General features: G+C 50.8%; 2 protein-coding genes across 13 annotated transcripts in view; one reads left to right on the forward strand and one right to left on the reverse strand.

Moving 5' to 3' along the window:
- Positions 1 to 3,825, forward strand: part of CHRNA2 (cholinergic receptor nicotinic alpha 2 subunit) — a 29,757-nt gene extending 25,932 nt beyond the window's left edge. The window contains exon 8 of the mRNA XM_043542041.1: positions 859 to 3,825. Within this exon, the coding sequence (XP_043397976.1) occupies positions 859 to 984 (126 nt within the window). The 3' untranslated portion in view covers positions 985 to 3,825. The remainder of the gene's footprint in view (positions 1 to 858) is intronic.
- The window catches only part of PTK2B (protein tyrosine kinase 2 beta), a 108,870-nt gene continuing 97,775 nt past the window's right edge, over positions 3,767 to 14,861 (reverse strand). For 6 of the 12 annotated variants that reach the window (XM_037893774.2, XM_037893773.2, XM_037893779.2 and 3 more), the window contains 8 exons: positions 14,730 to 14,855; positions 13,395 to 13,541; positions 10,892 to 10,927; positions 8,119 to 8,146; positions 7,509 to 7,555; positions 6,876 to 7,019; positions 6,151 to 6,231; positions 3,767 to 4,898 (listed from right to left, as the gene is read on the reverse strand). In XM_037893774.2, the coding sequence (XP_037749702.1) occupies positions 4,683 to 4,898; positions 6,151 to 6,231; positions 6,876 to 7,019; positions 7,509 to 7,555; positions 8,119 to 8,146; positions 10,892 to 10,927; positions 13,395 to 13,541; positions 14,730 to 14,855 (825 nt within the window). In that variant the 3' untranslated portion in view covers positions 3,767 to 4,682. The remainder of the gene's footprint in view (positions 4,899 to 6,150; positions 6,232 to 6,875; positions 7,020 to 7,508; positions 7,556 to 8,118; positions 8,147 to 10,891; positions 10,928 to 13,394; positions 13,542 to 14,729; positions 14,856 to 14,861) is intronic. The other 6 variants (XM_043542038.1, XM_037893780.2, XM_043542036.1 and 3 more) reach the window with 1 other exon arrangement.

Genomic DNA, 14,861 nt, shown 5'->3' on the forward strand with positions numbered 1-14,861 from the left:
CATCTTTAGAGGTTTTTAAGGCCCGGCTTGACAAAGCCCTGACTGGGATGATTTAGTTGGGGTTGGTCCTGCTTTGAGCAGGGGCTTGGACTAGATGACCCCCTGAGGTCCCTTCCAACCCTGAGATTCTATGACAACAGACTGAGAAAGGACCAGGTGGTGCCTAGGACCAGCTCCACACCACCAAGTACAACTACCTATCCCCACCCTCTCTCAACTCAGTGGGCTTTGGCACCCCCATCCCCTGTCTAGCAAGTGCGGTTTAGTTAAGGGTGAGTCTGTTAATCAGGGCAGGCCAAGCACAATTCTGCTGCCCCTGGTTCACACTACAAGGATAACAACCGTTTAGTACCCCTGCCCCCATAACAAAGAGACTGGGGATCCAACACCAGCCAAAAGTGATCATTTGGGCCAAGCAGCCCCATCATGCTGTGCACCTAGGCCGGGTGGGCGGGTCTATGCAAACAAAGGTGGCTCAAGTCCTCTTCCCCAGCTCATCACTAGATGTCAGGGGAGAGCTCATTCAGATCCTACTTACATAACGTTTCGATAGACCTGCACCAGATTTGAGTTTGTTTGGGGTTTTATAGTTTGGGAAGATTTTGAAGGTGTTTTTTTTTTTTTTTTAACTTTTTGCCATGATTTGAAATGGGAAAAAATGTCAAAATCTCAAAACTTCTTCTGGGGTGGAAAAAGTCTTTCCTGCCCACCCCAGCTCCTGAGTCCAGCCGCAGGCTACACCTGCATGGCCAACCTCTCTCTCAACACAACAGCCTCTCTGCCAGGCTGCCGGGGCCTCCCGTGACCCCATGCTGCTCTCGGGCCCCACACCTCACTCTGACTCTTGTCTGCCTGCAGGTGAAGGAAGACTGGAAGTACGTCGCTATGGTAATAGACCGGATATTCCTCTGGATGTTTATCGTCGTCTGTTTGCTGGGGACCATCGGCCTCTTCCTCCCTCCCTTCCTGGCTGGGATGGTATAGGGTCTGTGCCCTGTGCTGAAGGTGGTCCTGCTCCCAGACCTGCGCCCAGGGCTGGGGAAGGGACAAACTAACCCACCCTGACTGCTGGCTCTGTGGAGCCCCTTTGGGCTTGTCCACACTGGAGAAACATAGTCAAGCCGCGACCCCGTTTGAACTCTCACTCTCCCCGGCTAGTACCAGCGCCGAAGCCACACGTCAGCTGGGCCCAGCATCCGGTTTGTACCATCAAGTGAACGGTGCCGGGGGATCGGGGAGGGGGAACAACAAGATTTTTTTCTTGAGTCACGGAAACTGCTTCAGACTCAGCGGATCAGAACGGAACCACATGGGGTGCTCTGCGTTTGAAATTAACATGCCCGTAGCTACCGAGCAAGGCAGCAGGTGCGCCCCGCTGAGATGGGAACACGTTGCTCACGTTGGGTTGGTGACAAGGTCCATTTCATACTGTTCCTCCCAGCCACACACAGTTGCTGAATCCAATTTATCCCCCAGGTGCAAACGTAAGCCACTGGCCGGGGGGTGTGAGAGGTCCCCGTCTGCAGCCTGCGGCTGGGAACCTCTAACTATGGCAGCTCATGCTTTTAGCTAGGGAGATCCCCAGGGGGCAGCCGTGGGACAAGCGTCCCAGGAGTTAATTCAGCCTAGCCCAGGTGGGAGCAGCCTCACTGCAAAGCCGTGCCTGTGTCCCCGCATGTGGGACTGGGACTCCTGGGGGCCTGGCCCGTGGCTCTTTGTGCTGCCGTCAGCTGCCCACGGAGCCGGGAAAGAACTTGCGGGAGCTGAGCCTGGAACCTGGGCATCCCAGTTCCCCCAGTCTAGCCAGCCAACCTGGACGTAATGTCAAACTAAAGTTCTGCCTGAAGCTGTTCAAAACAGTACCCTGAAGTCCACTAACACAGGAGGGAAGACAAACATTTCCTGCCTTTTCGGAAGCACCAGAGAAAAATCAAAGAAAGCGTCTCTGATTTTTATCCTTGCAGCGGGCAGGGCCATTGACTGACCTGCGTCAGGGCTAGTGCACCCGGGGGAAGTAGGACTCATGTCTAGGCCTCTGCCCGGGGCCCAGTTTCACTGTAGAAGGGACGATCACTAGGCAGGCATTAGTGTGGTGACCAAGTGGCATGATCCTGGCTTGTGGTGCTGAGGGTCCACGCTTCCAGTCCCAGGGAAGGCCTGGTTGTGGATGTATAAACAACAGGCCCTTAAATTTGGATGTCTGGGTTTTTTTTTTAAATATATATAGCTACATTCTAGCCCAACTGTAAGATATGGGCTGGATGCAGGAAGGACTTGATTTCCCAGTGTTGCCAGCTATTGGGGTATTTGGTGTTCTATTTAATCCCCAGCGGCTGGACACAAGAGGCTGTATGAGACACCCCCAGCTTTCTATCCAAAACTAAAGGAAATTGCCAGCCCTCCTAGAGAGCTTGAAATTGTGAAGCAAGTGCAACCTGAAAGCAGAGAAAAAGACCCCCCCGCCCCGTTTATTATCTTTAAAAAAAATCTCATGAGTGTTAACGTGATCTCAGGATTGGGGGCAGGGATATGCTTTTGGAAAGCTTGAGCGTTGGCCAACACTGCCCCTGAGCTCTGCAAGACATCGACTAGGCGTTCTGTGTTTGGACAGCACCTCACACGAGAAGGTCCTGGGGCTCCTACAGTGATACACATAATAAGTAATAACGGTCCTGTCAGCCCTCACGATTCCATGGCTCTCGAACGTCAAGGTGACCTCCCAGAGATGTGCGGTATTATCTTCCGGGGAGGCTGGACTGTCACCCATAAACGTGCCCCCGTCCCCCTCATTCCAACATGAGTGTTTTGGCCTTCAGTCGACCCAGCCTGGCCACGTACGTCTGAAGCACCCTTACGAGCAGCAGCTTTCCAACACGCCCCTGCTGCTGCGGCCACGTGCGACGGCCCCGGGGGCTGGCCTAGCGAGGAGACGGGACGGAGGCCATTTTCAGCCGGGACGCTTTGAATGAATGGACCAGGACGCAGAACGATCGGCGAAATGGAGCCGGGGCACAGGAGCGGACTTGCGAGCTGGGGTGCCTTTTTCAAACACGGGCTTTAGCATTTATAGGGGCAGGGCCGTACGGCAGGCAGGAGTCTGTGGCGGGACATTCGTGTTTCCGGATAGGAGGATAAAGGTGTGTGTGCGTGTGTGGATGCGTCTGAGTGGATGTGTGTAGAAGGCCAGGGAGAGGGGTAGGTGGGTCTGGGTTTGAATCTGTTTCACTCAGGTATAGCTTTGTAAGTAGGGGGGATGGGTATATAGGAGTGCGTGAATGGCTATGTAGAGAAGTGTGTGGATGGGGGGGTGGGGGGGTATCAAATAGAATGTTTTGCGCCCGCGATGTCACTACAAGAAGCAAACCCCACAGCGGCTGTAACTGGCCTCCCATTTAGGCCTCGAGAGATAAACAGAACCGATTTTGTTATGGGAGCGTTCTCCGTTTTCATGAGTCCTCGGACTTGATGTTCCAGCTGACCTGTCCTCACAGTATGGTCCGTCTGAGCAAGAGAAACATCGCAAGAAAACCTGGGAGATGTCCAGCCCAGGCTGAACCTCGAGCTTCAAATAACCCTCATGCTCCAGGGCCTTTGATGCCTGCCCATAAAGAATACCCCTGAGCTTGTGTCTGGCACCCCGAGAGCTTTTGCAGCCACAAGGGGCCATTTGAGAGGGGGAGGGGGAACAAAAGGGATCTTGCAAGCCCCACCCCCAGCCATATAGAGTCCCTAACTCACACACCACAGAAAAGCAAAGGCACAATCAAACTTTGTACATCATTTATCTCAACCAGAATAAACAGCTTCATGGGAATTAATGGCCACAGCCAAACGGTACAATTTTGAATTCACCCACAAACCAGATAGAAAGATTTTTGTCGTTGTTGTTGTTTTGTTGTTCTTTCCCCCCCAGAATCTTACAGAGAAGCAAAGATCAGAAATACCGTCCTCGGGGCTGGTTTGTGTTTTTAAACGTCAGAACAAAGGCTACAATTCGGCGCTGTCCATGCTCTGGGATCGGTGCATTCCAGCTGCAGACGGGGAGGGGGGTGAGCGGATAGGTTCCAGAGATGCACACAGATCACGCACGGTCATTAAATAAACTCTTCTATACAATGTACAAGAAAATAAACAGTCTCTTCATGGCTCAGTGGAACATTTCCAGAGCGCCGGGTGTCTAACACCCGGGTCTCAGCCAGCAACGTCCAAACGCCCTAGTCTCCCAATGCCTACAAATGTAACAAGGGAAAGAGTGAACCGAAAAGCCACCTGCACCTGTGAAATTCACCAGTCTCCTGTCAACTCAGAGGGTACTATGGAAGTAGAATTGAATGAAAGCTCCCTGGCAGGGCTGGGACTGGCAGGTGGCTGGGTGATTTCGCTGGTCTGTCCCCACCACTCTCCCCACCCCTCCAGTGTCTTGTGTGTACAGAATCATCCCCAGCAGCACACTCTATGGGACACAGGAAGACAGTGAGTTCCCCACAACCATGCCCTGTAAGGTGGAGGAGCCAGGAGCGTCTCCACCCTGTACTCAGAAGACTGACACGACAATATACAAGACACGAGCGATTGCAGGGAGGGGGGCGGAACATCGAGGCTGGAGGAGATATTTAAAGCCGGGCCTTCTGGAGCAGATTCCTCTCCCGTCTCCACCAGCAGCGTGTCTTTCTCTCTCTCTCTCACTCCAGAGCGAGCTTCACCAGGTTGGCTTGGACCTTAGCCTGGTCCACAGCGTCCAGCAGGTTCTTGGCATCCACGGCCAGGGTGTGGGAGGCCGTCAGCATCTGCCGCTTGCACTCCTCGCTCAGCGAGGTGACGGCATTCTGCTGCGCCAGGCGCATCTTGTTGATCAGCTCAGCCAGGTCCTTGTTCAGCAGCTTCTGGGTGCCCTCAATCTGCCAATGCAAAACACACACGTAGTGGCCGGAGCACATAGGGGATAACAGCCTACCACTGCTGCCAGCTAATGGAGTTACTCAGCTATGTGCAGACTTGTTTATGTGCGTGATTCAGGGACGACTGCAGTCCGTGTGGTCAGTAGTTCCTTCCAAGGCAGCCTCATCCAGGCCAGGATTTAGGAAGACCCTGTGATGTCATTAGGCAGCAAAGCCTGCACAAGTCACTGAGTGTGAGAGACAACCACAGAGTCTGTCTATGTCCAACAGCCTCAGTCAAGAATCCCCTTTACATTCATTACACCCAAGCCCTGTCTCTTTTCCAACCTGCCTCGCCGGGGGAAGACGCACGGGGGATTTACCAGCAAAACATAGGTGTTCCCTGTTGAAGCTGCATCCTTGGATTTATCAGTGGTCCTGACCATCTAATGCCCTCTCCACCTGCCAGGCCTTCGGTTTGCAACCCACTCCCTTTGGACAGTGAAATCCACTAAGAGGGCCCCATTCACTGCTGGCTAATGCTGCTACATTGTGTGGTCAACTCTCCCGATTTTAATCACAAGCCTTGCAATGTTTGATGATTTTCTTAAAGCCCCAGCTCCTCGAGTCATGTGATTGGCCAGGCCTCTCAGCTGTCCTGGACCAAAAAACACCGTGTTTCCAGCTTTTCCGGGAGAAAAAAGTTGGAAAATGCGCCTCCTTACGGCTCAGAGAGCAGCAGTCAAAGAGAAAGAAACCCTTTGTGCTGCTGTTGATCCCCTGACTTGGGGCAGCCTGACTCATGATTTTGGCACATTCGGAGCCGGCTGCAGCATTGCAAGAGAAGCTGGAAATATATTAAAAACCCGCCTCCCTCCATGTGGGATGAGCAGTCACCTGGCACTAATAAATAGTGGCTCAAGGAATTCTCTAATCAACTCTGTATGGCCCCTGGTAAGCCCTCGTGGGTGTCGCTGGGTTTCTTTAGAGCCAGGCCTGTATTGTCGCCCTGGCTGGTAGACGTAGCATGCAGGGGATCGACTCCGGCGAGAACAAAGGACCCTCTGGGAGGGGGGCAGGTGAGGAAGGTCCCTTGTTCTGTGTGAGCCCTTAAAGCACTAACATCTGCAGACTGGGATCTGCTCCCAGGACGTGCGGGCAGGGAGCTGGGGGTGGGGAGAGACCATGTGCTGGGATCATCCATTACCCCAAAGGCAGGGGCTATCCCACCCGACGGCTCTCCCCCGGCAGTAGGGGGCACAGGAGCCCTTACCTCTGTGCGCGATGCCATGGGCAGAGCTGGCAGGATCTCGTCCACGCTGCTGATCAGCTTCCGAAGGGACAGGCCCACGTTCTGTGAAGGGGGAAAGGCAGCGTGAAAAGCGTTTCTGGCTTCGGCGAAAGGCTTCGTTCTCAGTAATGACCTGGGCCTGTCTTGGCTCAGGAGGGCTGCTGCAGAGAGATGCACTCTGGGAAATGTTCCCCACTCTCGGGTTAACACCACCACTGGGGAGAGGTGCATCTTGGGAAATGTTCCCCGCTCTTGGGTCAAGACCACCACCGGGGAGAGGTGCAACCTGGCAAAATGTTCCCCGCTCTTGGGTCAAGGCCACTACCGGGCAGAGGTGCATCTTGGGAAATATGACATGAGCATAGAAAGGTCTAACATGATCCAATGGCTGGAAGTTGAAACTAGACAAATTCAGATTGGAAACGAGGTGTCAATTTGTACTAACGAGAGTAATTAACCACTGGAGCAGTTTCCCAAGGGTCGTGGTGGATTCTCCGTCACTGGCAATTTTTAAATCAAGATGGACTGTTTTTTTAAAAGCTCTGCCCTGGGAGTTGCTGTGGGGCAGGTCAGACGAGGTGATCACAATGGTCCCTTCTGGCTTTAGGATCTGTGAATCTAGGATGTGTCTTAGTCCTTGCCAGTCTTCCCAGGAGGCAGCCTTGGTTGCCTACCTCCTCGCCCCTCACACACCCTGGGTGCTTTACCTTCACCACAATGATGTACCCCTCTGGGGGCAGCTGGCAGATCTCGTTCTTGAGCTGCAGCACCGCCTTCACCAGCTCCATGACATTACTGTACACCGTGTCGTCCGTCCGGTCCAGGTTGGCAGTGGGGGCCGGCTGGATCGACTGCCCAGAAACCAGGAGAGGAAACATGATTGGCTTGCCCGCAGGGCCGGCTCGCCAAAGCCTTCACAAGGAAGCCCCAAGGAGAAAGGCCAGCAGCCGCGCACGACGCAGGCCCTTCTGCGCCCACAGGGAGTGGGTTCAGCTGCCCCGGGGTGGACTCTCTGCCTATCGGCCAGGCAGCTGATAGCATCATGGTGCGTGCAGACCCACCAACAGCTGGGCGGAGGGTCAATGCTTCCATTGCCAAAGCAGGGCATGGGGGCGTAGCATCAGACCCCTAATCGCTGCCCCCGACTCCAGGCTCAGGTCCATACTAAAGGGACAATGGGCAGAGTGCTGTGACCACGGGCCATCCCTCCCTCCCTCCCTCCAGGGGGCCCTGAGTAGCTAGGGCCAAGTAGGGGGCTGGGGCTGGTTTCAAAGTGGAAGAGAAGGGACAGGTGCAGACCGGGAGGGAGAAACCCAGTCTGGTTCGTTTTCACCACATACCTGAGCTCCCAGCCTTGGAGGCTTCTGGGGTGGGCCTGTAAACTCGGCTGAACCATGCGTGAAAGAAAAGAAGAATTGTTGTTCCCTTTGTTATTTCTATTGCCATCGCCCTCGGAGACCCCAGTCAGGCCTCACCGTGCCATGCCCTGCGGGCACATATGGGGCCTGTCTACACTTCGAGCTGCCCGGTGTAACTTCCAGCTCAAGCAGACATGCCCATGAGAGCTCTGATCGATCTAATGTGCTAAAAACAGAGTGTAGCCGCAAGGGAGCAGCAGGAAGGGCTAGCCGCCCGAGTACGTACCTAGCCTCTTGGACAGGTACGTCCTCCCCACCCCCACAGAGCTCACAGTCTGGGTTAATAGGCACTGTTGTCCTGACCTTTAAATAGGTTCAACCCCCAACACTGGTTTGGCACCGTGGGTGAACCAGTGGAACTCCCTGGCTCAGGATATTATATACACAAACAACTTAGAAAGCTCCCCCCGCCTCGAAAAAAGGATTAAACAACGTGTCTGAATGAGAGCTGCATGTGCAGCCGGAACAGCTGCCGCCAGAAACCCCACCCCTACGCGGGAGGAGGATGGGACAGTCTGGAACGGGCACTCACTGTAGTCAGTCTCCTTCTCCGAGTGCAGCTGCAAAGAAACGAGAAACATTGTCAATCAACCTAGGTCCTGAAAACCTGAAATGAGGCAGGGCGCGGGCTGGCGCCACCTCCAAGGCGCAGACGCAATCTCCATGGTCAGAGTATCAGGCGGGCCCCAGGCTCATTCAGATCCCCGAGGTTCCAAGCAGACATGGGCTCCAGCTGGACAAGTTGCACCTAGCGCCCCCTTCTGAACGAAGTCTGAGGGGGCATTGGGATCGTTAGGAAGAGGGGCCATTTGCAAGATCGGAGTCCAGATCCCAAACACGCCCAGAGGTCAGAGGTGCTGGGTTCAGACCCAGCCTCCAGGCTCTGTAGAACGGAGGGACTTTTCCGCACCAGTTCGCACATGGCTGGGTGCCAAGAGCAAGTCCAGCCTCCCAGAGAACTGAGGGTCAGCTAGTGGAGGTTTTACTGTAATTTGCATTGTTCAGTTAGGGAAGCAAGTCAGAGAAGATCAACAGTAACGGTCAAGGGGCTGGAGGAACTTGCTTACCAGGGAAAGGCCTCCGAGCGAGGTACGTCTAGCTAGGCTGAGCCGTGACTGGGGGGCGGAGGGAGAGGCTGGCTGTCTAGGAGCATGGCAAGGATGTAAACACCAAGGATGGGGAGTCATGGTTCGGGACGGGATAAGGGCTATTGTCCTGTCCACCTGTCAGGCATGGTCCCTTAGTCCTGCCATGAGTGCAGGAGACTGGACTAGATGACCGCTCGAGGTCCCTTCCAGTCCTATGCTTCCATGATTCTACAATTATCCCTATTGTACAGATGGGAAACTGAGGCCTGGGAGGCTAAGTGGCTTGCCAAAGGTCACACCGGAAGTCTGTGGCAGAGCAGGGAAATGAATGAAGACCTACCAGGTCATAGGCTAGTGCCCTAGCAACTGGAACAGAGAGATGTCCCCTCTAGTCCAACGCATGGGCCAGCCAAGTCCCACTCACATTTCTGAGTCTCTGAAAGCACCTTTCATCCCAGGTTCTTAGTTCCAAACAGGGATTAAAAAGGTATTTCGATAACCCAGTGAGACAGGGAATAACTAGGGCTGTCAAGCGATTAAAAAATTAATTGTGATTAATCACACTTAAACAATAATAGAATACCATTTATTTAAATATTTTAGATGCTTTCTACATTTTCAAATATATTAATTTCAGTTACAACACAGAATACAAAGTGTACAGTGCTCACTTTATATTTATTTTTGATTACAAATATTTGTGCTGTCTTTTCAATTCACTTCATACAAGTATTGTAATGCAATCTCTTTTTCATGAAAATTGAACTTAGAAATGTAGACTTATGTACAAAAAATAACTGCATTCAAAAATAAAACAATAAAACAAAGCAATGTAAAACTTTAGTGCCTACAAGTCCACTCAGTCCTTCTTCTTCAGCCAATCGCTAAGACAAACAAGTTTGTTTACATTTGCAGGAGATAATGCTCCCCGCTTCTTGTTAACGTCACCTGAAACTGAGAACTGGCGTTTGCATGGCACTGTTGTAGCTGGCCTTGCAAGATATTTACGTGCCAGATGAGGTAAAGATTCATATGTTCCTTCATCTTCAACCACCATTCCAGAGGACATGCGTCCACGCTGATGATGGGTTCTGCTCGATAACAATCCAAAGCAGTATGGACCGACACATGTTCATTTTCATCATCTGTGTCAGATGCCACCAGCAGAAAGTGGATTTTCTTTTTTGATGGTTCGGGGTCTGTAGTTTCCGCATCAGAATGTTGCTATTTTAAGACTTCTGAAAGCATGGTCCCCACCGCATCCCTCTCAGATTTTGGAAGGCACTTCAGATTCTTAAACCTTGGGTCAAGGGCTGTAGCTATCTTTAGAAATCTCACATTGGTACCTTCTCTGCGTTTTGTCAAATTTGCAGTGAAAGTGTTCTTAAAACGAACAACATGCTGGGTCATCATCCGAGACTGCTGTAATATGAAATATATGGCAGAATGCGGGTAAAACAGAGCAGGAGACGTACAATTCTCCCCCAAGGAGTTCAGGCAAAATTAATTAACACATTTTTTTTTAAATGAGCCTCATCAGCATGGAAAATGTCCTCTGGAATGGTGGCCGAAGCATGAAGAAGCACGTGAATGTTTAGCATATCCGGCACGTAAATACCTTGCAGTGCCGGCTACAAAAGTGCCATGTGAATGTCTGTTCTCGCTTTCAGGTGACATTGTAAACAAGAAGCAGTCAGCAGTATCTCCCATCAATGTAACCAGACTTGTTTGTCTGAGCTTAGATTGGCTGAACAAGAGGCAGGACTGAGTGGACCTGTAGGCACTAAAGTTTTACATTGCTTTGTTTTTGAGAGCAGTTATGTAACAAAAAAAATTGACATTTGTAAGTTGGACTTTCAGGATAAAGAGATTGCACTACAGTACTTGTATGAGGTGAATGGAAAAACATTATTTCTTTTGTTTATCCTTTTTACAGTGCAAATATTTGTAATAAAAATAATAATATAAAGTGAGCCCTGTGCGCTTTGTATTCTGTGTTGCAATTTAAATCAGTGTATTTGAAAATGTAGAAAAACATCCAAAAATAGTTAATGACGTTCAATTGGTATTCTATTGTTTAACAGTGCGATTAAACCTGCGATTAATCGTGATTAATTTTTTGAGTTAATTGTGTGAGTTAACTGCGATTAATTGACAGCCCTAGTAACAACTGGAAGACAGTTTGGCTCCTATCAGAATTAGCTTTGTGTTACTCACTGGAGGAGAATTGTTGTTCATATAAACCATAGGATCCTGTAATGGAGAAGAACAAGAAATATGAATAGCAGAGAACCAGTGAAACAATTATCTTTATACGTTATAGCTATTGGACTGTCACAGACACGTGGCCCCCGAGGAACTTGAGAGCTGTTTTCATTTTGCTGCACATCTACTTCATGGATAAACTAAGATCTTCCCAGGCCCCTGAGCTAAGAGAGACTCTCCTTTAGCCATTACCGGTATAGAGCACATGACACACAGTTGAGCAGTTCCAGTGCTGCCCAGAAGAGGGCAGACAAACATATTAGTAGAGCAGGTCGGGAATTTTTTGACTAAGCCATTTTTTGATTCCTCTAAAACAAACTTTTTAGCAGAAAAGAGCCGGCCGTGACAAATATCCTTTTTCAAAAAATTGTTCAGAAAAACAGTTTCAAAATTGACAAAATGTCCCTTTTCAACATTTTCAAACCATAACGTTCCATGTTTGGTTCAAAATGACTTTTTGCTTCAAAATTTAAGTTAATTTATAGTAAAAAAGGTTTTTAACTAAAAATGGTTGAAATTGAAATGCATCATTTTGATTGACCCAAACTGGTTTTTTTTTCCGGATTTTTGGTTTATGAGCAATTTTGAGCTTTCAGGTTTTCATTCCAGTTCAGGAGAAGAAGCAGTTTCAAAATCTCGAACATATTCCCAGGACAGGAAAACTACTTCCTGATCAGCACCACACATTAGCCATTTAGTGATGATACCGAATTCTCCATAGCAGAGCGTGTTACTCAGCCAGTTTCACAGCGGAGGAAACCAAAGCTAATCCTGTTTTTACCGTGGGATCTTTCATGTTCACACACTTCGATTGCTACACATTAGCCAATGCAATCATTGTATCTACTTTAAAAATATACGACTACAGCTGATTAAAAGACTATTCCAAGAATTTTCAGAATTCACAGTTGTTTCCGTACTCCAGGGTTCAAAAACTTTTCCATGAAATTTTCTACAATATTTTTAACCAAGATTCATATCGAAACCATTACAGACCTTTTTCATGTCCCAGAAACCAGGTTTTCTTACCAAAAACTGGGGTTTCCACGCACAGAAAATTTCTATAACAATTTTGGTACAAATTTTGATTAAAAAGTATGACGTGGAAAATTTAGTAAAGAACAGAAAATGTCCATAACAGGGGTGGCCAACCTGTGGCTCCGGAGCCCCATGCGGCTCTTCAGACGTTAACATGCGGCTCCTTGTACAGGCACCGACTCCGGGGCTGGAGCGACAGGTACCAACTTTCCAATGTGCCGGGGGGTGCTCACGGCTCAACCCCTGGGTCTGCCACAGGCCCTGCCCCCACCCCACCCCTTCCTGCGCCCTCCCCTGAGCCTGCCGTGGCATCGCTCCTCTCCCTCCCGCCAGAGCCTCCTGCACGCCACGAAACAGCTGATCAGGAGGTGCGGGGAGGGAGGGGAAGGCGCTGATCAGCGGGGCTGCCGGTGGGCGGGAGGTGCTGGGAGCGGGGTGGGGGAGCTGATGAGGGGCTGCTGACGTATTACTGTGGCTCTTTCGAATGTACACTGGTAAATTCTGGCTCCTTCTCAGGCTGAGGTTGGCCACTCCTGGTCCATAGTTTTGACAACCTTTCGTGAGAAGTTTTGGGTTTTGAAAAAAAAGGCCGTTTTTTGACCAAACAAACAAACAAACAAACAAACAAACAAGGGTGTGAGAAAAATGTCAACCACCTATAGATACCACAGTACAGTATTCTCTGCTAACAGCCCCAACCTCCAGACTAGCTCCGTTATAAGTGTAGTATATTGGATCATTAGTATTTTTAAAATGTATTTAACCCCATAAATCTATCTTAGGTACTTCTATGGCCCTCATTACTCTAGTATCAGAATATTTCACAGTCTTTGATGTATTTGTCCTCACAGCACCCCATGAGATAGTGCCGTGCTAGTATCTTCATTCTACATATGGGAAACTGAGGCACCGCACAGAGGAGCTAAGTGAATTGCCAAAGGAAGTATGTTGCAAAGCCGGAGCTGTGCCTAGGTCTCCAGAGTCCCAGCCAGAGCCCTGACAACTGGAGCATCCTAGCAGAGCAATATGCTGGTCTAATAGTGACCAGAGCTGGGCTGGACCTGTATTTTCTATGTTGCTGGAAATTCCATGATTTCGAAAACATTTCTGTTCCGATACAGAACAAAAACAAAAAAACAGAAAAATTTCCCTTGGAATTAAATTAGGAAAAAAAAAAAACTGTTTGGGGTCGATCCAAAAGTTTTGTTTGGTTTTTGACTTTTTAAAATCTTTTATATTATATTAAATACAATTTTAAACCCTGAAAGGAAAAGTCAGTTCAGAACAAAATTTCCTCCAACTGGACACATTCCTGGGCAACGTTTTGCTTACGACGAATTGGCATTTTCCGATGGACAAACGTTCCACCGCAAAACGTCTGGCCAGCTCTCTGGCTGAACCCGCTGGGCCCACTCACCAGGGATTTCTCTTCTTGCTTCAGCCACTGATAATCCTCCACCATCTGCTTATGCTGCTTGTCGAGCGTTTGCCGCATCTTGGCCCGCTCCATCTCCCACAGCTTCTGCGCTTCCTCCCTGCTAGTGGGCCTGAGGAAGTCCTCCTCCTTTGAGACAGAGGGTGGACTGTGACTGCGGCAATCACGGCTTAGGGACTGCCCACCTCCCGCACGAGCCAGGCACCGCTGGAGAACTCAGCCCTGAACCCAAGGCAATGGGCCACCCTCTGCCCATATTGACATCCCATTGGAAGCTTGAAACCTAGACCGTGTTTATTTCTTTCAATATATTTTCCTTCCTTGTATGCATAGACACTGGTTACTTATTGCAGGGATGCCCATGCTGGTTTGTCATGGTAGGGTTGCTCACGAGCGCTGGGCTATGTACTCTAGGTTATTGTATTTATTTGTATTGTGGTAGCTCACAAAGGCACCAATCAGTGCTAGGTTCTGTGCAGACACACGCGGGGCAAGACACAGTCCCTAACATAAGAACATAACAGAAGAACGGCCAGACTGGATCAGACCAAAGGTCCGTCTAGCCCAGTATCCTGTCCTCTGCCAGCGCCTGGTTCCAGGTGCCTCAGAGGGAATGGACAGAACAGGGCAGTCATCGAGTGATCCATTCCCTGTCCTCCAGGCCCAGCTTCCGGCAGTCAGAGGTTTAACCCCCCAGAGCAGAGGGTTGCATCCCTGCCCATCTTGGCTCATTTGTGGAAAGTCCCTTTAATGAAACCAATGGCAGCCTATCGGAGAAGGGCTACCAGGGCCTAAGGAACCTCTAGCCACTGCGCTTGTCCGAGCTCATCAGCAGTTCAGTCCCAAGTCCCTGGCTGCTGCTGCCCACGTGCCTGGGGCCAGTGTCGGCTGCAGCTAACGCTTCCCCCGTGGGTGGCCCGCCAGGCCGCTGAGACGGTGCTGCCCAGTGCCGTCCAGCAGGCTTGCCTGGGTCCAGCGCACGGCGACACACCTGGGCCGCGGGCCAGGCCGGCACTAAAGGGGTCAGTGTCTTTTGGGATCAGCTCCATAAACAGGCCAGGAATTGTTTGTGTATAAGCAGCAGACCCTGCAGCACAGCGAAGAACAAAGTCACACAAGGCAGCGCCCCCTAGTGAGCCCCCCCCACCCGGCTGCCTGCAACACAGTGGCCCCCTAGTGCCACGCTGGGGCATGGGGGTCAGCACTGATTGAGGGAAGAGCGCCCCCTGCTGGCTTACACTGCACCTCACCCCGAAGGGCTCCGCTTCACGCCCCCTTCGGATCAAGCAAGGGGGCAAGCAAGCCGGCCCGTCTTACCCTCATGCTGTGGCGCTTGAAGACGCTGTGCCGGTTGAGGGGCGGGGTGTGCAGGGAGCTGGCGGGCGACTGGCACTCTATGGGGCTAGTGAGCGTAGGCGAGCTGGCGCACAGACCCTCGGGCACCTGTTT

The sequence above is a fragment of the Chelonia mydas genome, chromosome 3 (genome assembly GCF_015237465.2).
Source record: "Chelonia mydas isolate rCheMyd1 chromosome 3, rCheMyd1.pri.v2, whole genome shotgun sequence".
Lineage (NCBI taxonomy): Eukaryota > Metazoa > Chordata > Testudines > Cheloniidae > Chelonia > Chelonia mydas.